This window comes from Boleophthalmus pectinirostris, unplaced genomic scaffold (assembly GCF_026225935.1).
Source record: "Boleophthalmus pectinirostris isolate CB_2022bp ecotype Guang Dong unplaced genomic scaffold, ASM2622593v1 HiC_scaffold_7, whole genome shotgun sequence".
NCBI lineage: Eukaryota > Metazoa > Chordata > Actinopteri > Gobiiformes > Gobiidae > Boleophthalmus > Boleophthalmus pectinirostris.
Window position 1 is genome coordinate 2582208 of NW_026571473.1, and position 21130 is coordinate 2603337.

The window sequence follows — 21130 nt, forward strand, 5'->3', positions numbered from 1 at the left end:
TTAACTTAAGATTATAGCTTTTTATATTTTACATGGCCAGGGGTCTGATAGAATTCTTTTTTATCAGATGTTGGGAATAAATGTGGAGAAATTCAAATATACCTACTCTCTTCAGTATCTAATGGGGATTATCTGATTATTACCTTGTCACTTTTATTCACCCATATGAATCCTCGTTTAAACATCAATATGTTTTTTTAATGGAGTTTTTCATATTTTTTTCCATTTATAACAAAGATCAGATCAGCTTCAGAATAGCCACTCTTGTTGTCCTTCAAGTCCCGTCCACTCAGTTGCTGGTATTTGATATCATGTTGGTGTAATTCATAAGATATGGTTATTGCTGTTTCACTTTTTCCACATTTTTTGTACGTCAGAAGAGCGTGCAGCGCGGTAGTATGCTTGGTACAACCAATGCCCAGAATGATGGCTATGTTTACATATTCAGATTTATTGAGTTGCGCTACATCGAATACACACAAATGTACAAATACATTTGACTGAGATTTGAATTACATTTTGAATGCCCTCTCTTATACCACAATATTTTTTTCAACTTTTCCTTGTACTTGAAGAATATAATTTAATGTAACAATATTTTTACTTAATGCTGGTGTGGGCTCTACTCTTACCACTGTGAGTTTAACCTTTGACCTTGTGCCTTCAGATTTTCAGTTAAATAAACATACATGTTTATTACTGTATAGCAGATATTGTGCATTTTAATGTTTAGTCTGTCAGAATACATTTAGTTGAAATGATTTTTATGTCCATAAAGTAAACTTGAGAGGTACAATGCACGAATCAAAACTACTCTACTTTCAAAAGGAAAAAAGAAAAAGAAAAATGTCAAGAAATTATACATATTTTTCAGTGTCTTATGTTTTTGTACAGGGGCCTCCAACATTTTTCTTCCGGTGAGCTGCTTTACAAAACGAAAACACCATAGAGCTTTACTTTTAGCAGTTGAACGAAATTGAGGAAAAATAAAATAAAATCCACGGCCTTAGATGAGAACAGTTAGACGTGTATAAAACATACAACTTTTTCCATTTATCCATGCACAGAGTTAGGTATCACAATGAAATATTTACAGTGGTAATAGGTATTTGATTAATCACATTTTAAATATGCAGCACAATATGAAATCCCTTGGCGAGCTGCTTGGAAGGAGGTGGAGACCTACAGGTTGGAGACCCCTGAGTAGCGTCTATGTATAATATGGGAAAGTACTATTTACTTTAAAATCTGTTTGTAACTGTAATATATCAAACCAAACCTTCCAGTCTATATGATTTCTGAAAATGTTTACTAAAAGATCATCAAAAAATATACACATATCATATCTCATGATTGTTTTCATTTAATCAGATTTAGTTTGTCCTGTGGAGCAGTGAGCGCAGTGCTCCAGCTCTGGAAGTAAGTTTTCAAAGACATCGTGGAGACTATTACGCAGTTGTTTTAAGTCCAAAAAGGACATTTAAAGGTCCACTGTGTAACTTTCAGGTTCTGGGTCCACTACCTTCTTGCCTTCATAGAAATTGCATAGTTTTGCTTTGGAATTTTCCACAGTATGTCATTAAGCTTATCTAAACTGTCTTGCATTTATTTAATTATAGGCAATGTTATTTCTCCAAAACACTTAGAAAAACTTCTTCAAATTTGGTCCAAAACATGGCTCGCTGGCATTACATTTTTGTCTCCATGGAGATAGAAAAGCTTAATGCCATACTGTGGAACATTCCAGCCAAACAATAAGATTCCACAGAGGCAAGCAAGTGGCCAGCCTTGCACTAGCAAAGTTACACAAAGCACATTTAAAACACAAGGTTCTGCAAAATGTTTTGTTAATTTGATTTTAAATCAAATTGTAGGTCTTGTGGCCATTAGTCACCACAAAATCAATTAGCCTTGAACAAGACTGTCCCTTTTTTTTTTTCCCCCAGACCTAGGGGGTGGGTGGTCACGGCTGAGCTCCTTTTGTGTACTCTTAAATAGCGATGGTAAATTCCCCTGTATTCCATTGCAGTTATAGCTGGTCATTTTGAATTTGGTTCCTATTGTGTTTGTGCAAATACTGCGTAATATGATACTCAAAGCAGAGGAACTTGGACGTAATCACAACAAAGCTAAATGCTGAGTCATAGTCCACTCATTGAGTTATTTTCACAAAATTACAATTGAGAAATAATCAGTGCACTGCAAAGTTTGTCCAAATCCTCTATGGAGTCCCACTCACTTTCCGAATGCTTTTCACTGTAACAATAGGATCAGTACCCACCAGTCTGTTTCTGACAAACTGTAAATAAAAACAAGAACATTTTATATGATTGTCAGGTGTTGTAACATTGTAGTCAAATGAATATGTTCAGATTTGTTACCTGTGTGATGGCTTTGATCAGTGTTTCATTGCTGACAGTACTAGATGACGCCATTGTCATTTGTAGAAATGCGAATGAAGGCTCCACTATTGGAAACAAAAACAAATAAAGCATTAGAACAGCAATATGTAAACATGCTAGTACCAGGAATTAAAAAACAAATAAATAAATAATAATGATATTTAAAAGAAAAAAAATCATTACCTTTTTTATTATTAATGAATGTAGGCACAAGAGAAATCTAATCTAATTGCACTTGTAGCCTGGTAATAGTAGCAAAGGTATTTTTTTATTACAATAGTTAATTATTAAAGTTAATAACTTGCCTCCTTGGACATGTTACTGGGTTGCATGGAATTTTCTACAATATGGCATTAAAATTAAACTTATTTATCTCCATGTAAACAAGCATTGATGCCACCAGGCCATGTTACAGGTCAGTTCTGTGCAGAGACACACCACTTACAGCAAGAGGTGTTTTCTCTTCTCTCAATAAAAGAATAAAAAAAATAAAATAAATACATTTAATGCCCTAATATGGAACATCCAAGTCAAAAATTGTCCATCATCTCCATGGAGACAAGCAGGTTTTCAGACCTCCTTCCCACCAGAATTGTTAACTCAGAAGAAACTTTATCTTTTTCTTGCTTATTGCTGTAACAGAATATGGCTGCATGTGACCACAATGTAAAAATAAACAAATGCTTGGGTGAGGCTCTATACAACACATGTGACTCTATACAACACCTGCACTATGTGACACACGTTCTCTTAAAAATAAAAAAAAAAAAAAAAATAAAACTGATGTGATAATTTTTTTTTTTTTTTTAAATGAAGCTGTATAAACAAGTCCATAAAAAATGTAAACATACCCGGTGGTTCAGTTGGCATTAGAGTGGTTAAAATTCCTGGGCCTGAAGTGGTCATGTTTCCAAATGGTGCTTCTGTAGATGATGTATTGCTGAGTGTGGTTGTATTTGTTGATACAGTTCCATTGGGCGCTGTTGTAGGTGCTGAAGACAGATTTGTTGTAGTCACGTTTGAATTAACAATAGTAGTTGCACTTGGATTAACAATAGTAGTTGCATTTGGATTAACAGTAGTAGTTGCATTTGGATTAACAGTAGTAGTTGCATTTGGATTAACAGTAGTAGTTGCATTTGGATTAACAATAGTAGTTGCATTTGGATTAACAGTAGTAGTTGCATTTGGATTAACAGTAGTAGTTGCATTTGGATTAACAGTAGTAGTTGCATTTGGATTAACAGTAGTAGTTGCATTTGGATTAACAGTAGTAGTTGCATTTGGATTAACAGTAGTAGTTGCATTTGGATTAACAGTAGTAGTTGCATTTGGATTAACAGTAGTAGTTGCATTTGGATTAACAGTAGTAGTTGCATTTGGATTAACAGTAGTAGTTGCATTTGGATTAACAATAGTAGTTGCATTTGCTGGCATTGTCGTAGCCAAGGGGAGTGTGGTTGTGATATTAGAATCAACATTTGGGGGAACTGTAGTTATATTATTTAAAGTTGTGTTAGCTGGTTCCACTGTTGTTGCATTGGTCAAAATACCAGTAGTTGTTGCATTGTCCGTAGATACACCAATAGTAGTCGTTGAATTTGTAGTTTCACCTGTGGTACTTGATATATTAGCGGTAGTTGTTGTAATGGTTGTAGTTTCATTTGTAGTTATATTAGGTGTAGTTGTTGTAATCATAGAGAGTGTAGTGGTTAAAGCTGATGTTGCATTGGGTTCGGCTGTAGTGATTGCCGAGGCGTTGTTAGTGGTGGTATTTTCAAAACTTGCAATGGTAGTAGTTAGATTTGATGGATTCATGGTTGTGGCTTGAGAAACATTAGTTGAAGCTGTGGTTGTAACCGCGGACGTGTTTGGAGCTGTAGTTGTAACAGGAGGGGCCAGAGTTGTATTTTGAAAAACAGCTGAAGTTGTTATATTTGACAAAGTAGTTGTATTTGACTGTTGTGTTGTGGTAAGTTGAGAAGCTGTAGTTGTTGTCAGAATGGCTGTAGTTACGGCCCCTGCAGTAGATGTATTTGTATCAGTCGTTGTATTTGATGAAGTTATGGTTGTGGCTTGAGAAACACTAGTTGTAGATTGTACAGCTGTAGTTGTAACTGAAGAAACTGTAGTTGAGGTTGGAGTAGCTGTAGTAGTAGTTGGAGGAGCTGTAGTTGCGGTTGGAGCAGCTGTAGTTGCGGCTGGAGCAGCCGTAGTTGCGGCTGGAGCAGCCGTAGTTGCGGCTGGAGCAGCCGTAGTAGCGGCTGGAGCAGCCGTAGTTGCGGCTGGAGCAGCCGTAGTAGCGGCTGGAGCAGCCGTAGTTGCGGCTGGAGCAGCCGTAGTAGCGGCTGGAGCAGCCGTAGTAGCGGCTGGAGCAGCCGTAGTTGCGGCTGGAGCAGCCGTAGTTGCGGCTGGAGCAGCCGTAGTTGCGGCTGGAGCAGCCGTAGTTGCGGTTGGAGCAGTTGTAGTTGTAGGCTGAGCGACTGTGGTGATTGTTGTTGGAATTCCAGTTGTTTGAGCTGAGAAAGATTTGAAAATACATTATAAGATGCATTAACCTGAACCAAAACTACATTAAAATTAAATAAAATAATACCTATTTTATATATGTGTTTAATATGTTTAAGAGTAATTTCTATTCTGTTAAGACCGAAAGTCTCAATAAATGCATAATTATTTGTATAGTGCAAAATAAAATATAAAATAATAATAATAATATTCAAATTCAATTCTGTGAACTGGACTTTTTTTTTGTCTGTTTTATGGATTGTAATTTGATATATTTGAATATAATTTTCTTAGCCTTACATTATGATATTCTACTGAATAATACTTGAAATAACCTCATGCAAAGACATGAACTCTAAACCTGTCATTAAATGTTATTACTAGACACAAATGAGCTCCAATAAATCTGTATTGTAAATTTACCTTGAGCGAGTGAAGCTGTAAAGACGATAGATAATAAAATAAAAATCCCCTTTTGGTCCATAGCTGCTGATTATCCGCGCTCCACTGAGTTTATTTGTGCGCCTCCGCTGGCTGTGTCCTGTTACCTCTGAGTCGCTCCTCCTGCTGCTGCTCAACTCCAGAGCAGTCAAGCTGGTTATAACTTCCGCTGAGAAATGCCCTGTGGCTGTGCATTTTATTAAAGGTGCACTATGCAACTTTTTGGTTGGGGGTCCATCACCTTCTATGGATATGATTGCTCTGCCTGGAATGTTCCATTAAACGGCTGTGCTTTACATTTATTCACTTACAGGTAGCTCAAAAATATGTGGTCTGACCTGTCTCCATGAAGACAGAAATGTACCATACTGTGAAGCAATAACATTTTCCATGGAGAAAAGCAACACTATTATATAATGCACCTTTAAATTACACCCTCATCATGTACATAAGTTTTCTAGAAAAAAGTTAATTCAAATACATGATTTTTTGTGTATATTGTATTGTACTATGCTTTTGTAGTTGAGATATGTTTAGTGAAATTTGAAAGAGAAGTGAAGAAAAGTTTGCAACAAACTACACCAACTAAGACGATAGAGAACTGTTCTTTGAGATATAGTCCTTCAGTCTTTAAGCAGGCGTCCATAGCAACAAAAGTTCAAATTAAACAAAGTGGACTAAAGTGATATGTCTTAAAATTAAGTCCAGCTGACTTCATTTTAACATTTCTTTGCTATAGATACTGAGAATACTTTAAACTAACTGCTCTTTTTGTGCAGTGATGTCAGGATTTACTGCAGAGATAGAACCTTGTCACCATTCAATTTATCAAATGTTCATTTTCTTTATTGATTTCCAGAGAAGGCTATGACGATACATACCAGCCACTTCCTCCAAGATCTCACATTTAGTCATTTATTCTTTTCGTTCAAAGAAACAAACGTACATACAGTAGTAGTACACATGAAAATCATACAGACATTTTCAATATATTATCTTAGACAAACTTTATTAATCCACAAGAGAAACAATGTTGATGAAAAAATAAAAACAGCAAAGCAATACCAGCCTATTTAAGCTTAAATATCTTGAAACATGGACACATTTTCTCCTCTCATATGGACTTTTATTTTGTTGTACTTACAGGATGCATGGACACAATCTGCAGCCTGGACCTGCATCCTTATTTGTGTACATGTAAATCAAGTCTAGACAAAGCACAGACAATTGCACTACTAATGCTGCAGTAGTGACCACTATTGTTTCAGAACAATAATTTTATATTGCCTTTGTGTCACATTTATACGGGAAAACAATATTCCTATAAAACGTTCAGTCAGATTACTCAGTTGACTTTCTCTTCACATTTTAAAGGGAACAATGATCTTTAGTGATTGAAATATGCTTCAAAATACGACTGTTTGTTGAAGAATTTGATGATGAAAATGTCCATATTATAGATGGAACTAGAGATGCGTACCAATTCTGATACCGATACCGATACTGCTTTTGAATATCAGTGCCAATCCAGGGAATCGGTTCCATGATATCGGTTCAGCCAATATCCTGGTTGGGGTTTTTACTGGATGTTATAAAATGATTTGCTGGTAAATGTTGACCTAGAACATTTTATAATGTTTGAACATAAGAAATAAATAAGAAAAGTTGGATTAGTTTTGTAGCAAGTGAATAGTGTTTTGATAGAAATAAAATCCCTTTTTCAGTATCAACAGTTACCAAAAGCCAAAGTATTGATATCGGTATCAGAACTGAAAAAGCTGGATTGGTGCATCCCCAAGTGGAACTGAAGCTGGAGTTTAGGGGACATTCTCTGTTGTTGTTCCCGCGGTGCTCTGATTTGTCACTGTACCGTTTTTCGTGGACAAAGTGAGTGGAACAGTTGTGGTTGGAGTGACTTCTGTTGTAAATGGAATAACTGTTGTTATAATTTGCTTTATTACAACATCATAATCGGCGTCACCCAGTTTATCTTGGAAAAACTGAAAGAGAACAAATAAAATCATTACATTACATACACATATTTTTATAGTGTTAAAAGACAATTGTTATAAGTCCTTCTGCATAGAGAGCGTTTGAAACACATGGGGGAAAATGGTATTGCATTCATGTGGTTAGTGGCTTGTGTTGTGTCGTATTTCTTATTTTAAGTGCTCTAATTTAACAGGTTCAGTTCAGTTTATTTGCCATTTGCACTATTGATCTCTTTTCTTTCTTTAGTGCTATTTAAGTACTGACAGTGACGATACAATATTACGATATTCTCAGATGCTTGTGTCTTAAAACAGAACTGGAGAACAGATTAGAATTCTATGGTGGAATTTATATAATGTCAGATTGCATATATGTTCTGCCCTTCTTTAATTATGAATATCTCATAGTAACACGGCCTTTCCACATGAAACAAAAACTTGGAACAAGAGTTGACACCTAAATAAGTAAAAGTTTTTTTTTTCCACAATAGCTTTAGAAAGTACAATTATTCAAGATAAGATAAAAAATTGCAAGTTTGTGGAGCCTATCCTAAACAAATAGTGAAAAGTAACTCTGTCATAGAGTTAAAGTTATGTTCTGATCTATCTTATAATGAGTGTGTTTACATGCACATCAGTAACCTGGTTATGATCAGGTTTTTTGAGTATTCCAGTTTCTTCATGGTGCATGTGTTAACACAGTATCCCAGTTTCAGTGTCCTGGTTATGAGAAACCGGTTTACTGTAGCTGGTATATTCTGATAGTAACCGGGATACTGTGGCATGTAAACGCAGTATCCTGGTTACTGCAACATAAAGTTGAGTGCGCGTGTGTCCAAAAGACAAACACTTTTCAGTCTTTTCACTGCAACAGTAGCGACATAAATAAAGTGACCAACATAAATAAAATGACCAACATAAATAAAGTGACCAACATAAATAAAGTGACCACACATGAGCGAAATAACTGTAAAATAAAGAGCTGTGCTAAACCTGCACACGTACAATCTGCACTCGTATAACCTGCACTCGTATGATTAATGAAAAGCTAAAACATGAACCATCTCCTATACGATACACACAGAACAGACTCACCATCATCAGCACCTCCTCTGTCACGAAAATAACACACTGAGTCGTGTCCTTTAGTCCAAAAGAACCTGATCATATCAGCGGCACAAGGAGCGATCTGATTTTATCGTCGCTAACTGTTTATGCTAATTTGCGATGCGGTCTTAAATTTCGTTTTGGTAAAACTTAAACAAATGTGATGAAAGCTGAATTATATTATCAAATGGGCTGATGTGGATCTATAGTGGTTATGGTTTGTTGGTTATGTTGTAAAGTTGAGTTTATTTATGCAGAAGATTTTAATGTGGGATTTAATTGTGGGAGATCTCACAGCTCCTCACGCTGGTTAAACCTCCCGAGCTTCCGACGCTAAAGGAGCTTACAGTTTGTATTTTTCTTGGTTTATTAAATTGATTTAAGTTAATTTTTGCGCTTGTGCATTTGTAAGATTATGTCAAGAAACTGGGATACTCCATTTGATCATGTACACGGGGATATGAGTGTCCTGGTTTCTCAGCGCACATGTAAACACAGTAACCTGAATACTGACAGAACCGGGATACTGATGTGCATGTAAACACACTCACTGTTTCCTCAAACATACCTGGAATTGTGTTTTGTTTCATTCATACACAAACCCTTGAGTGTTCTTCTCTTAAATAGAAAACATTTGTGATGTCATGTGGCAGTACAGGAAATACTCCACTGTGTTTTTAAACTCCATGCATCTTCCCTAGAATTATTTGAAAAAGTTCATGACTGGAATTGCCAATCTCTAGGAAACAAAATGTAAAAGGTATCTGTTATGAAAAAATACAACTACATGACATCACAAGGTGGAACAGAGCATTTTGAACTTTGGAGATGTAGATAGACTAATAATAAAAGATGTGCGAATGAAACAATATTCTAAAATGGTTTAAAGCTCCAACCTTTCTTTTCCTGTCTTTTTTTTTTGGTAATGTATTACCTTTAAATAAACTCTGGCCCTCCACCTGAAAATATGTAATCTGTCCAAACACGTCATAAGAAGGTTAAATTATTATTAACCAACTTCCTGATTGAACAATAACAGTTTAATCATTCTACAAACCGCATGTCATTTGAGATCATTTCCTGGTGAGTGAGTTATATTTGTTTAACTAAAAGTTTAACCTATGTGATCTCTGATGAGTTCTTAAAGCTATCTACACATTGATCTTCCTCTGTAAAAACAATGAAATGAAGCACTGTTACAGCCCCAGGCCTTTTGTTCTAATTTGTTTTGAGTATTCTAAATGACTTTGCTGAGTTCTCCTGATTCCTGCTGTGGGAGCCCTGGCCCGTGATTGGTGGGGCATGTCTACACCCACCTCACCTGCAGCCAGCGCCCCCTACTTAAGGAGATTACCAGCACCTGTTCGAGGCTGCTGGCCTTGGTGGTCAGTCTGCCATTTAGTGTTTGTGTATGTAGTTTAGTTCTGTTTTCTGCCTTTTTTTGATTTGGTCACTCGATTCTGTTTGTGGGCTTATGTGGTTTAATTTGGGGAACTTGTGTTTTGGTTTTGTGTTTGTCCCTTAATTTTACCACTCGTTTTGTGTAAGCCTGTGTGACCCCTTTTGTGGTATGTTACGTACTGGCGCCCCTTTGTGCATCCCATTGCGTGGATTAATTGTCTGTTTTGGGGCGTGGTTGGTCCGCGTATAAATAGGCCGCCTATCAGTGGCGCGTTCTCTTGCTCTTGCTCCTGCGCGCTCACTACGCACCACCTCGCCCTCCCCACACCTGGGCACACGATGGTCACTATGTGCTCTCCCTGGTCTTGGCTGCTCGCCACAGGCTGCACCAAGCCTGTTAGCTGTTAGCCTTTTGTGTTTGACCTGGTGGGACCAGCTGTCCTGTTTTCGCCTTTTGTTTGGTCAGGTTAGTTTGGTGACGTCTTTTTTTCCTTTAGCGACGTGGGCACCAGCTTCTACGGCCCTGTACGGGGTTGGCCTGGCGCCGCATTATTTTGTTCTGTTTGGTCGGTTCACCAGGTCCACCTTTCAGTTGTTACTTTGTTCTGGGCACGGGAGGGGTTTTAGCGTTTTTAAAGTAAATTAAAATTAACTTAAAAATAAAAACATCTTTTACTTTTGTAACCTTTTCGCCTCCTGTGTCCTCATCAGTGTTGAGGAGTAACAGATTACATGTACTGGAGTTATGTAATCAGAGTACAAATGATGAGTAACTGTATTCAGTTACAGTTACTGTTTCAGTGAGTGGTAATTGGATTACAGTTACTTTGTTGAAATAAATGGATTACACTGCGGTATTTTCCTGTTTTCACATTTTGGGCTAAACCAGGACTAAAACCAGGACTAAACCAGGTCTAAACCAGGTCTAAACTAGATCTAAAGCAGGACTAAAACCAGGTCTAAACTAGATCCAAACTAGATCTAAACCAGGTCTAAACCAGGACTAAAACCAGGTCTAAACCAGGTCTAAACCAGGTCTAAACCAGGACTAAACCAGGTCTAAACCAGGACTAAAACCAGGACTAAAATCAGGTCTAAACTAGATCTAAACCAGATCTAAAACAGGTCTAAAACCAGGTCTAAAACCAGGACTAAACCATCCTAGTCTTTGCTTCCCTACAGCAAACCAAGTAATCCAAAGTATTCAGATTACGTTACTCTAAATAACTTCATGGATTATGTTACAAACTACATTTTGGGGTATGTAATCTGTAAACTGTAGGGGATTACATTTTAAAAGTAAACTTCCCAACACTGGTCCTCATTAATATGTTTGATCCACCCGGGTCGTAACATGGTACAAAACTCAGTTTATTCTGTTGTTCTGTTTCTTAGTTTAGGTTATTTTCTGTATATTTTAGTCTTTTTGTTAATTTACCTTTACATTCCTGTTAGTTAAACATTATTTAATTTATTCAATTTTTCCATCTTGGCTATTTTTGTTACTTCCCTCACCCCCAAATGAGCTGGGTCATAACAAGCACCACATTTCCATTTAGCACTACAAAGGTTTCAGCTTTAACTTTTCTCACAACCTCAAGATGTTAAAAGGTATACTTCAAATTGGAGGTGTGCAGTACATTTATATTTGAGTAACTTAAATAAAGAAATTGCACTTTTCAGAGTACTTTTCTAGTACAGTTACATTTACTTGAGTAACTTAAATTAATAAATTGCACTTTTCTAGCAGAACACTTTTACGCCTACTTGAGTAAATGTTTTTTTTTTTTGGAAGTAACAGTACTCTTACTTGACTAAAGGATTGGGTTATTCTTCAAACTGTAAATTTACAAGTGATGTTTTACGCTTGATGTGATGAAATGATTCACACTTGTGTTTCGGAGAGTGCTTCAGATATGACTGAGTTGTTTTCATTTGTGTATCTACCCTTTGAAAGTAGCATGCCTCTCTCTCTGTGCAGGGTGTGTCTGTGGCTGCACACTAAAGAAATATTAACTATACATTTAAACCATGCAGTGTCAAATTTCACTGTGTGTTTTTTCCAAAGAAATAATGACTAAACACATTAATCTAGGCTAGACAGTAGCCTCTTCTAAAACTCAACCTAGTCTTACAATAGCCTACTGCTCACAAATCATAATGAGGAGGATTTATCTAGTCCCGTCAAGCAATTAAAAAAAATTGAGAGATTAATTAATTATGATCTGTAATTAAATAATCTAATTAATCTCTTTTTTTAATCTCACCTAAAAATTGCTGAGAAGAGCCTCAACTTGAGGTATTTTCATTTGAATTCATTATTACATTATTTTCATACTATCATTAACATTTTTATATAAGTAGAACCATTATTACTATTACTAATCTGTATAAATAAACTCAACTTTACAACATTTAAACCATCACCACTCTAGAGCCACATCAGCCTGTTTGACATTATAATGTGTTTAATGCAGATTTGCGCAACTCTCACAGAAACAAAACTTAAAAACGCATGACTAATTTGCATAAACTAAGCGGAGAAAAGGAAAAAAAAAAAAACTCTCTTGTGCGCTGATGCGGTTCAGCTTCTACTAAAGGACACGACTCAGTGGAATATGAGTGTTCTTTCTGACAGAGGGATGTTGATGCTGAAGGTGAGTCTGTTCTGTGTTTGTGTCGCGATGTTTTCAGAGATCAGACGACTGCAGGTTTATCGCAAATGCGGTGGGAACGGGAATTAAAATTAGTCTACAATTGTTTGCGGGAGCGAGCGGAGCAGGACTGCACAGTGAGACTGTTTCCTAACAACACATAAAAACTGATTTTCTAATAAGGCAACTCACGCACAGAAACAGTAAAGTTAGAGATTAAAAATATGATTAACACGATTAAAAAACATAACGAGCTAAATATGACTGTAATTAATTCATCGCAATTAACGCGATAATTTGACACCCCTAGATTTAACCAACTGAGACCTTGAGGAATATTATGTATCACAGCTCACCATCTACAGCATGGAAGACCAAATACTGTGTGCAAACTTGTTATGCCAGGCAAGATTAGAGTGCTGATGAAATACTTTTCTTTAAGACATAGTAAAGTACCAAAAAAATATATATATATATCTTCCTCGGAGGCTAGTTGTGTCGCTCGGGTTGGGGTTTGGGACATTTCTTCTCGTCGTTTGCGCGCTCGCTGCATTTGACGCACGTGGCCGTTGAGACGTGTCCCGCTCACTTGTGTTAATTCGGCATCGTGACTTGTTTTGGCGCTCGGCGATGAACTGTTTTGTCACTGACAGCAGCGCTTGTGTTGCGGCTTCATGTTCACCGCACAGACAGCGGCGTTTTCTGCACTCAGGCTGCACGCGCATCCACTGCGTCGATAAACACAGCGCACGTTGGTTCAAGCGTCATTACACTTGTTAAACGAGAAGAGTCAGAGGGCGACAGAAGCCTCTAACATTCACCCTCTTTGCACAGAAAACAAGCATGCAAATAGAATTTATCGCTGCCAGAAAAGTTATCAAGCTCCTTAAAAGTTATTGTACGGTTAATTGATTTATTGATTATTCTTATCCCTATGTAGAGTGGGTAAGACTGTTTTTATTGGCAGGAGATCTATGACCATTGACAGGCACTAGTCTAACACCAGCGACCTCTGCAAATACAAGGACTGGATGGAAGATTTTTAAAAAGTGTCTCCACACGTCTCCAACACTCAGGTTTAATAGGAAATGAGCTCCTATGTCCAAAATTCTGGACTGTCCCTTTTAAGCTTTAAGACTAGCAGTTAATATTTCACACCTCATTTAAACTGATCCAGCTCGGGGCAAGTTCTTGGTGGTGTTTTGTATACACAGAATGTTTTACCTGTTCGATGACTTTAGTCAGTGTTTCCCTGCTGAGCTCGACTTGTGAGTCTACTGATATCTGAAGATAAGCCAGTGAGGTCAAACCTTCATAAAATAAAGAATACACATATAAAATTAAAACAAACAAAACCCTTTAAAACACTTATACTTAGGAGCACTGTACCCAATTTTCTTTAAAAAATTTGAAAAACTGTTTGCCGTGGTTTAAAGTTATTGCTCACTAACCTCATGCATTCCAAGCATCCTTATTAAATAACTATGAATTTATAAGGATTTTGCTTGACTTTCAGAGGCTGGAACAGAATTTTGCCATCACAGTAACTAGCATGCTAACTATGCACTTTTCTGATACTTGGACATTAAACGCTTTGTAATTAGATGCAGACAGTTACAACAGACTTATTTTGATCCCAAGAGCTGCTTATAGACTGTATCTGTACAGGGACACGGCAAACTTTGTTCTAAAATGTGGAAGAAAATAGAATACAGGCCTTTTAAGAATATCATCTACAAAAGAACTACATTTTAATGTTTGTACCTGGAGTTGCTGAGGTCATTTCTGGAGTGGTAGCTGCGCTTGTACTTGTAGCAACTGTAGTTGTTGAGAAGGTTGTAGTTTTTGGAGTTGTAGTAGCTGTAGTACTTGTAGCAGTTGCGGTGGTAGGTAAAGGAGTTGTAGTAGTTGTAGTACTTGTAGCAGTTGTGTTGGTAGGTGGAGGAGTTGTAGTAGTTGTAGTACTTGTAGCAGTTGTGTTGGTAGGTGGAGGAGTTGTAGTAGTTGTAGTACTTGTAGCAGTTGTGTTGATAGGTGGAGGAGTTGTAGTAGTTGTAGTACTTGTAGCAGTTGTGTTGATAGGTGGAGGAGTTGTAGTAGTTGTAGTACTTGTAGCAGTTGTGTTGGTAGGTGGAGGAGTTGTAGTAGTTGTAGTACTTGTAGCAGTTGTGTTGGTAGGTGGAGGAGTTGTAGTAGTTGTAGTACTTGTAGCAGTTGTGTTGGTAGGTGGAGGAGTTGTAGTAGATGTAGTACTTGTAGCAGTTGTGTTGGTAGGTAAAGGAGTTGTAGTAGTTGTAGTACTTGTAGCAGTTGTATTGGTAGGTAAAGGAGTTGTAGTAGTTGTAGTACTTGTAGCAGTTGTGTTGGTAGGTGGAGGAGTTGTAGTAGTTGTAGTACTTGTAGCAGTTGTGTTGGTAGGTGGAGGAGTTGTAGTAGTTGTAGTACTTGTAGCAGTTGTGTTGGTAGGTGGAGGAGTTGTAGTAGATGTAGTACTTGTAGCAGTTGTGTTGGTAGGTAAAGGAGTTGTAGTAGTTGTAGTACTTGTAGCAGTTGTATTGGTAGGTAAAGGAGTTGTAGTAGTTGTAGTACTTGTAGCAGTTGTGTTGGTAGGTGGAGGAGTTGTAGTACTTGTAGCAGTTGTGTTGGTAGGTGGAGGAGTTGTAGTAGTTGTAGTACTTGTAGCAGTTGTGTTGGTAGGTGGAGGAGTTGCAGTAGTTGTAGTACTTGGAGCAGTTGTGTTGGTAGGTGGAGGAGTTGTAGTAGTTGTAGTACTTGTAGCAGTTGTGTTGGTAGGTGGAGGAGTTGTAGTAGTTGTAGTACTTGTAGCAGTTGTGTTGGTAGGTGGAGGAGTTGTAGTAGTTGTAGTACTTGTAGCAGTTGTGTTGGTAGGTGGAGGAGTTGTAGTAGTTGTAGTACTTGTAGCAGTTGTGTTGGTAGGTGGAGGAGTTGTAGTAGTTGTAGTACTTGGAGCAGTTGTGTTGGTAGGTGGAGGAGTTGTAGTAGTTGTAGTACTTGGAGCAGTTGTGTTGGTAGGTGGAGGAGTTGTAGTAGTTGTAGTACTTGTAGCAGTTGTGTTGGTAGGTGGAGGAGTTGTAGTAGTTGTAGTACTTGGAGCAGTTGTGTTGGTAGGTGGAGGAGTTGTAGTAGTTGTAGTACTTGTAGCAGTTGTGTTGGTAGGTGGAGGAGTTGTAGTAGTTGTAGTACTTGTAGCAGTTGTGTTGGTAGGTGGAGGAGTTGTAGTAGTTGTAGTACTTGTAGCAGTTGTGTTGGTAGGTGGAGGAGTTGTAGTAGTTGTAGTACTTGGAGCAGTTGTGTTGGTAGGTGGAGGAGATGAAGCTGCAGTTGTAGTTATAGGCACTGTGTTTGTAGCCATGGTAGGACCAATTGTAGTAGTTGTAGTATTTGTAGTTTGAGGGGGTGTAGTTGAAGTGATCGGAGTGCTGGTTGTAGTATTTGTAACTGTAGGAGATGAGGAAAAAGAGGATCAGACCAATTTGAAACACACAACTTCATGGATCAACTCTAATTTACTCCTTAGTTTGTATTAACCGACTCGACATGATCCTGGTGTTTTTATTTTGTGATTTTGTCCATAAATCAATTCCTATTTGTAATTTGGACCCTGCTAGCCTCATGAGCTTCACTTGACTGGAGCATTGGACACTCCCTTAGTCACTTCTTTATACAGTCTATGGTTGGAACACAATGAAACTTTTAAATTTCTGTCAGCCTAATGTCTAGTGCCTCTCTCCTCACTTTTTGTTTGTATTTACTCAGTTTTTATGATTTATTTATTACTCATTGTTTTATGTTGCACCATAACGCTGAAGTTCCTAGAGTTTGTGGAGTCTGTTCATCGACAATGGGAATGAAATATATTTGAATTCTAGAGATTTGACACCAGCTGTTGTCAGTAATGTCAGACTTTGACGTATGTCTCTGAGTTCAGTTTTGGGTCTGTTACTGTAATGTGGATGAACTGGAAAACTTCCTATTTCACAACAAGGGAGCATGTGTGTTACCAGAAGTGGAGCAGACTTACGGAATAGCTTAAACGATCTAACTTGGTGCACTTCGAAAAACAATATAAAAATCGAATCTTACAGAAATGCCTAGAAGATTAGATCCATTGTCTTCACAAGTAAACCGCAAATATTAACTAAACACAAGCTTTTCTTTAACATTTTCTTTAACATGACCTTTTATTTTGATATGATCATAAATGAGACATTTTGTGCTTCTTTATCATTATTATTAAATTGTACGATCATAAATGATTGGTTAACATTATTATTAGTTTGTACGACCATAAACAGAAATCAATCTTTACATTCTTCATTCTCATTTTGCTTATTTTAACATGATCATAAACAATAAACTTTTGTGCATTCTTGATCATTATTATTAGGTTCCGTTTACACGTACACGGGTATTTTTTAAAAACAGAGACATTTCCCTTCGTTTGTGTCCATCTTTTACAAATTGCAAATTCTCCTCTGAAAACAAATCTAAAAACTCCGGCTGGAGTGGAGATTCTGCAAAACTCCAGTTTGGCGTTTGCGTGTAAAGTGAGATAAATAGAGTTTTAGGAGCTGACGCGGCAAAAGTGTGACGAGTGTTTCCCTTTTGCTCTGATGATGATGATGATGATGATGATGAAGATGAAGATGGTGAAGCATCAGAGCAGCAGTGGCATTTGTTCTACTGCAAACACTTTTCATGTGTTTCATTTGCACACACAGCTGATGTGTCATATCCATGACCAGAGACCAATGAGTCTCGGAGGTCACCACTTCTCTAACAGATCTGTGGAGAGGCGAGCCCGCTCACTAATGCACATTTTTCAACATATTTGTGAGTTATATTTACAACTGTAATGAAATAAATGTTTGAATCTAATCCAGGTGCCGCCCAGAGGCTTGGCGTAGTCATGATGGAGCTCGGTGGTGTATTTATGCGGGTCCATGTAAACGATGCTGATTTGTTTTATGTAAGTAAAAACAGTAAATTCACACTCTCAGCCTGGTCTGCCATTGTTCCTGGAAAAGACCAGGGCTGGGCACTTGTTTCCAGGACAACGGACGTCCTGGACGCATGTCAAGTATTTTTCTCCGGTTCGTCCTTCAATTGATTCACCTGACCTGCTCGTGTTTCACTACCCGCCTGCATACTCGCCTGTAAAATTTCAGGGCGTTAAAACCTGCCTGTTTCAGCAACTATTTGTGGATACTCGACCCCGTGCATTGAGTGTCAAGATGCATTATATATGCTGAAGACACATGTTCAAAATAAATACATAAACATGAATTAAGAAAAGCACACACTTGTTTCACTGGTAGAGCATTTTACTTCAAGTTGAATCTACTCAAATAAAGTGGAATATTCTTAATTTGAGTAATTTTAACTCACCTAGATCATGTTTTTTGCAGTGTATTGTGTTAACTTTATACATAAACATCCCCAGTTCCTCACTATAATTAGACATGTTAACAATTGCACCTTTTATGGGGTTTATCGGAAGAGCTGCAGTGTCCATGCTACGAGCTTGTGGAAATTATGGTGGAAAATTCACTAGAAAAAGAGTCTATGTCCAGTGAAACATGCATTTAATGATGCTACAGCATCATTAAAATTATTGTATAAGTTAGAAAGCAGCGTTTGGGTCCATTCAGCGTTCACCTGTATTTAAAGGACCCATTTTGCACAATTATTATTATTTTAAAAATCTATGTTATAATCTTGTTTTCCTCCTCAAAAACAGACCTGAAATTGCATTTTCTTTCATCCACTGTGTTTTTAAACTCCGTACACCTTCACTAGAATCATTTGAACATTTTCAGCCGTGGAATTGTTGATCTCTAACCAAAATGTAAAACGTAGCCATTAACATCCACTACATGACATCATGAGGTGGAACAGAGCATTTGGAGCTTTGGAGATGTAGACAGACTAAAAATAAAAAGTTATTCAAACATGTTGAATGAAACAAAACACAACTCCAGGTCTGTTTTTGAGGAGGCAGGAGTGTTCTAACACGGCTCAAAGCTCACAAGAGTCAGAGTAATACACGACCTTTAACATTAAATCCACAAAAATGTAAAAAATAATAATTAAAGCTGAATAGTGTTTACCTTGTGTCAGTGCCAAGAGAAATATCAAGCGAGTTGTTATTTCCATTGTGCTAAACGTGCGGTCGACTCTCAGTCCCTCTTCACCTGTTTCAGTTGATTACAGTTAATGTACAGCAGAGTCTGGGGGAGGTTCCAAGTCACATTCCAAGTGTCAAATAACCTGAAAAACCAGCCACTGTTTCCAGTGTTGCCAAAATATGACATGTGTACATATTTGTTATCATGTTTGTATGGTTTCATAATGATTTACAAGAAAATATAATTACCTATGAAAGCCCTGAGCAGCAAGAGAAAAAAAAGAGGCATGTCATTTAGGCTCGATTTTCTAAGTGTTCTTTTTTTTTTTTTTTTTTTTTCATTTTGCACCAACAACTCAAAACTTTCTCTTGTGTGTGTGTTTTCCCAACAGCAAAAAAAAAAAAAAAGAAAACACTTTGAAAATTAACCCAAGTAACGTGCATCTTTTTTGTTTTCCTCTTGTCGTTCAGGGCTTCCTTAATAATCAGTAACCAAAAGTGTTCCTGATCTGTTCAAAGGTCTCCAATGAATTGTTAATGTCAGTGTCATTTCTAGCATTAAATGACTGGCAGAAAAGCCAAATTGTGTACTTTTTTATGGTAAGAGCAACACATTTGAACTCAGGACTAAAAAGTAGTGACCTGAATAATCTATTATGTGGTAGAAAAACATATTTAAAGAAACTACTACATGGAGTTTATATGACTGACTGCGGTTTCGAAGCAAGACCACGGCTCAACCTCACCCGCCTCACGTAGCTCAGCTCAACCAAACCTTCACTGATACCTTCAGTTACTCAGAAGCCCTATTTCTACATCTCAACAACACCATGTCCACAGTTCAAAAGAAAAAATAAAATAAAATAAATAAACAGAGTGTCTATTTGCACCCTGGGTGTTAATAGTTCAATGGACACGATTCTTCTATTTACACCCGTCTTAAGAAAAAAGGGAATGGTGACGTGTCCGCTTACGTCATTTCCGGTGAAAAGTGCAGGAAGCTGGATTTGACAATCCAAAGAAATACAATTTAAAACGAAGGTAGGGTAAGGTAAGGTAAAAAGTAAGTCAGTGTTGCTACAAAATATATTTGCAATGTCTGTCCGACCATTACGATTTGGGTAATTAAGTTGAAGCATCACAGCATCATGGACAGTTTATTTAGCTTGTGCGATGTATAGCTAGCGGTTATGATAGTTGATCTGTTTATTCAGCAGTTCAAGTTCAGCCTCCAGTAAGAGAATGGTAACATTAAAAGTAGTTCAAATGTAAGAATTTAGCCCTCGTAAGCACCATAATTACTACAGAACGATGTATTTAATGCAGCTTTGCGCACAAAAACGAAACCTAAAGCCACAAGACTAATCTGTATAAAATACCCGCCGAAAGAAACTGTTCGCTCTGTGCCTGATGTGGAGCTTCTATCAGACAGTGGTGAGTCTGTTCTGGAGATGGTTCATGATAAACTTTACAGAGGTCATTCATGTGCAGATCGTACATGTGCAGATTCAGCGCATCTCACTCATTTCACTCATGTACAATCATTTTATTTACGTCGGCTCCTGTGTCACTTTCGTCTCCAGGCAAATGCCCCCTTGCTCGTGTGCTGTCCTCTTCATCACGCAGCAGTCCAGCCTTTCCAAACCACTTGGTTATTACCTCCGCCAAGGAGGTTATGTTTTTACTGGCGTTTGTCTGTTTGTTTGTTTGTTTGTTTGTTTGTTAGCAACATAACTCAAAAAGTTTTGGACCGATTTTGATGAAATTTTCAGGATTTGTTGGAAATGTGAAAAGGAAGAAGTGATTTCATTTTGGGGGTGATCTGGAAGAAATCCTGGATTCTGGATCACTTTGAAATTTTTGTTAACATTGTGGTAAATGGGGCCAAAAATTTTGTTTCTCAATATCTCGGTTAATTATTGACCAAACCCCATGAAATTCTCAGGGATGGACAATGGGATCCTCTTTCATATTCCAAAGGCTGATCCGGATCTGATCCAGAAGACTGATTTTATCGCAATTTATATAAAAAATGGGGGTAGTCCTTGGCGGAGGTCTGCGCTCTCTGACTGCTTTTCTAGTTGTGGATTTTTTCACATGGCCCCACGCTGTCACACTGCATGACATAGTGTCAGTACCGGTTCACCCAATACGCACAGTACGCATATTGAGTAGGGCCCCGTGAACCAATAGAGGCCCCTTACCTTGGCGTTACCACTTCTAGCGTACGCTACGTGGATCCATAGACCGTATGCGTCTCCTCCCGCTCCCGTGCTCCACATTTCCTCCCGTACACCGCGTGTTCTCCTGTACAGTGCATCGACCAGAACTAAAACCAGAACTAAGACCAGGACTAAACCAGAAGTTAAACCAGGACTAAATCAGAACTAAACCAGAACTAAAACCAGTTTTAAACCAGGACTAAAATCAGGACTAAAACCAAGTCTAAACCAGGATTAAAACAGGACTAAAACAAGA

The 21130-nt window shown here is 37.7% G+C and overlaps 2 protein-coding genes across 2 annotated transcripts; both read right to left on the bottom strand.

Annotated features, from left to right (window-relative positions):
• Positions 1 to 1292: 1292 nt before the first annotated feature.
• LOC129412036 (mucin-2-like) lies at positions 1293 to 4619 on the bottom strand (the record flags this gene model as incomplete). The annotated part of the gene is made up of 3 exons (XM_055164748.1): positions 1293 to 2299; positions 2382 to 2467; positions 3254 to 4619. Coding segments are annotated over 3 exons (1530 nt in total), but the record flags the coding sequence as incomplete, so codon positions are not given.
• A 1623-nt stretch (positions 4620 to 6242) lies between these two features.
• Positions 6243 to 19631, bottom strand: LOC129412037 (mucin-2-like). Its single transcript, XM_055164749.1, has 5 exons — positions 19627 to 19631; positions 15229 to 15963; positions 14269 to 15179; positions 13729 to 13814; positions 6243 to 7351 (listed from the first exon to the last, which is right to left on the bottom strand). The coding sequence occupies exons 1-5, from the start codon at positions 19629 to 19631 to the stop codon at positions 7169 to 7171; spliced, it is 1920 nt and encodes a 639-aa protein (XP_055020724.1). The 3' UTR covers positions 6243 to 7168.
• Between the last annotated feature and the right edge of the window lie 1499 nt (positions 19632 to 21130).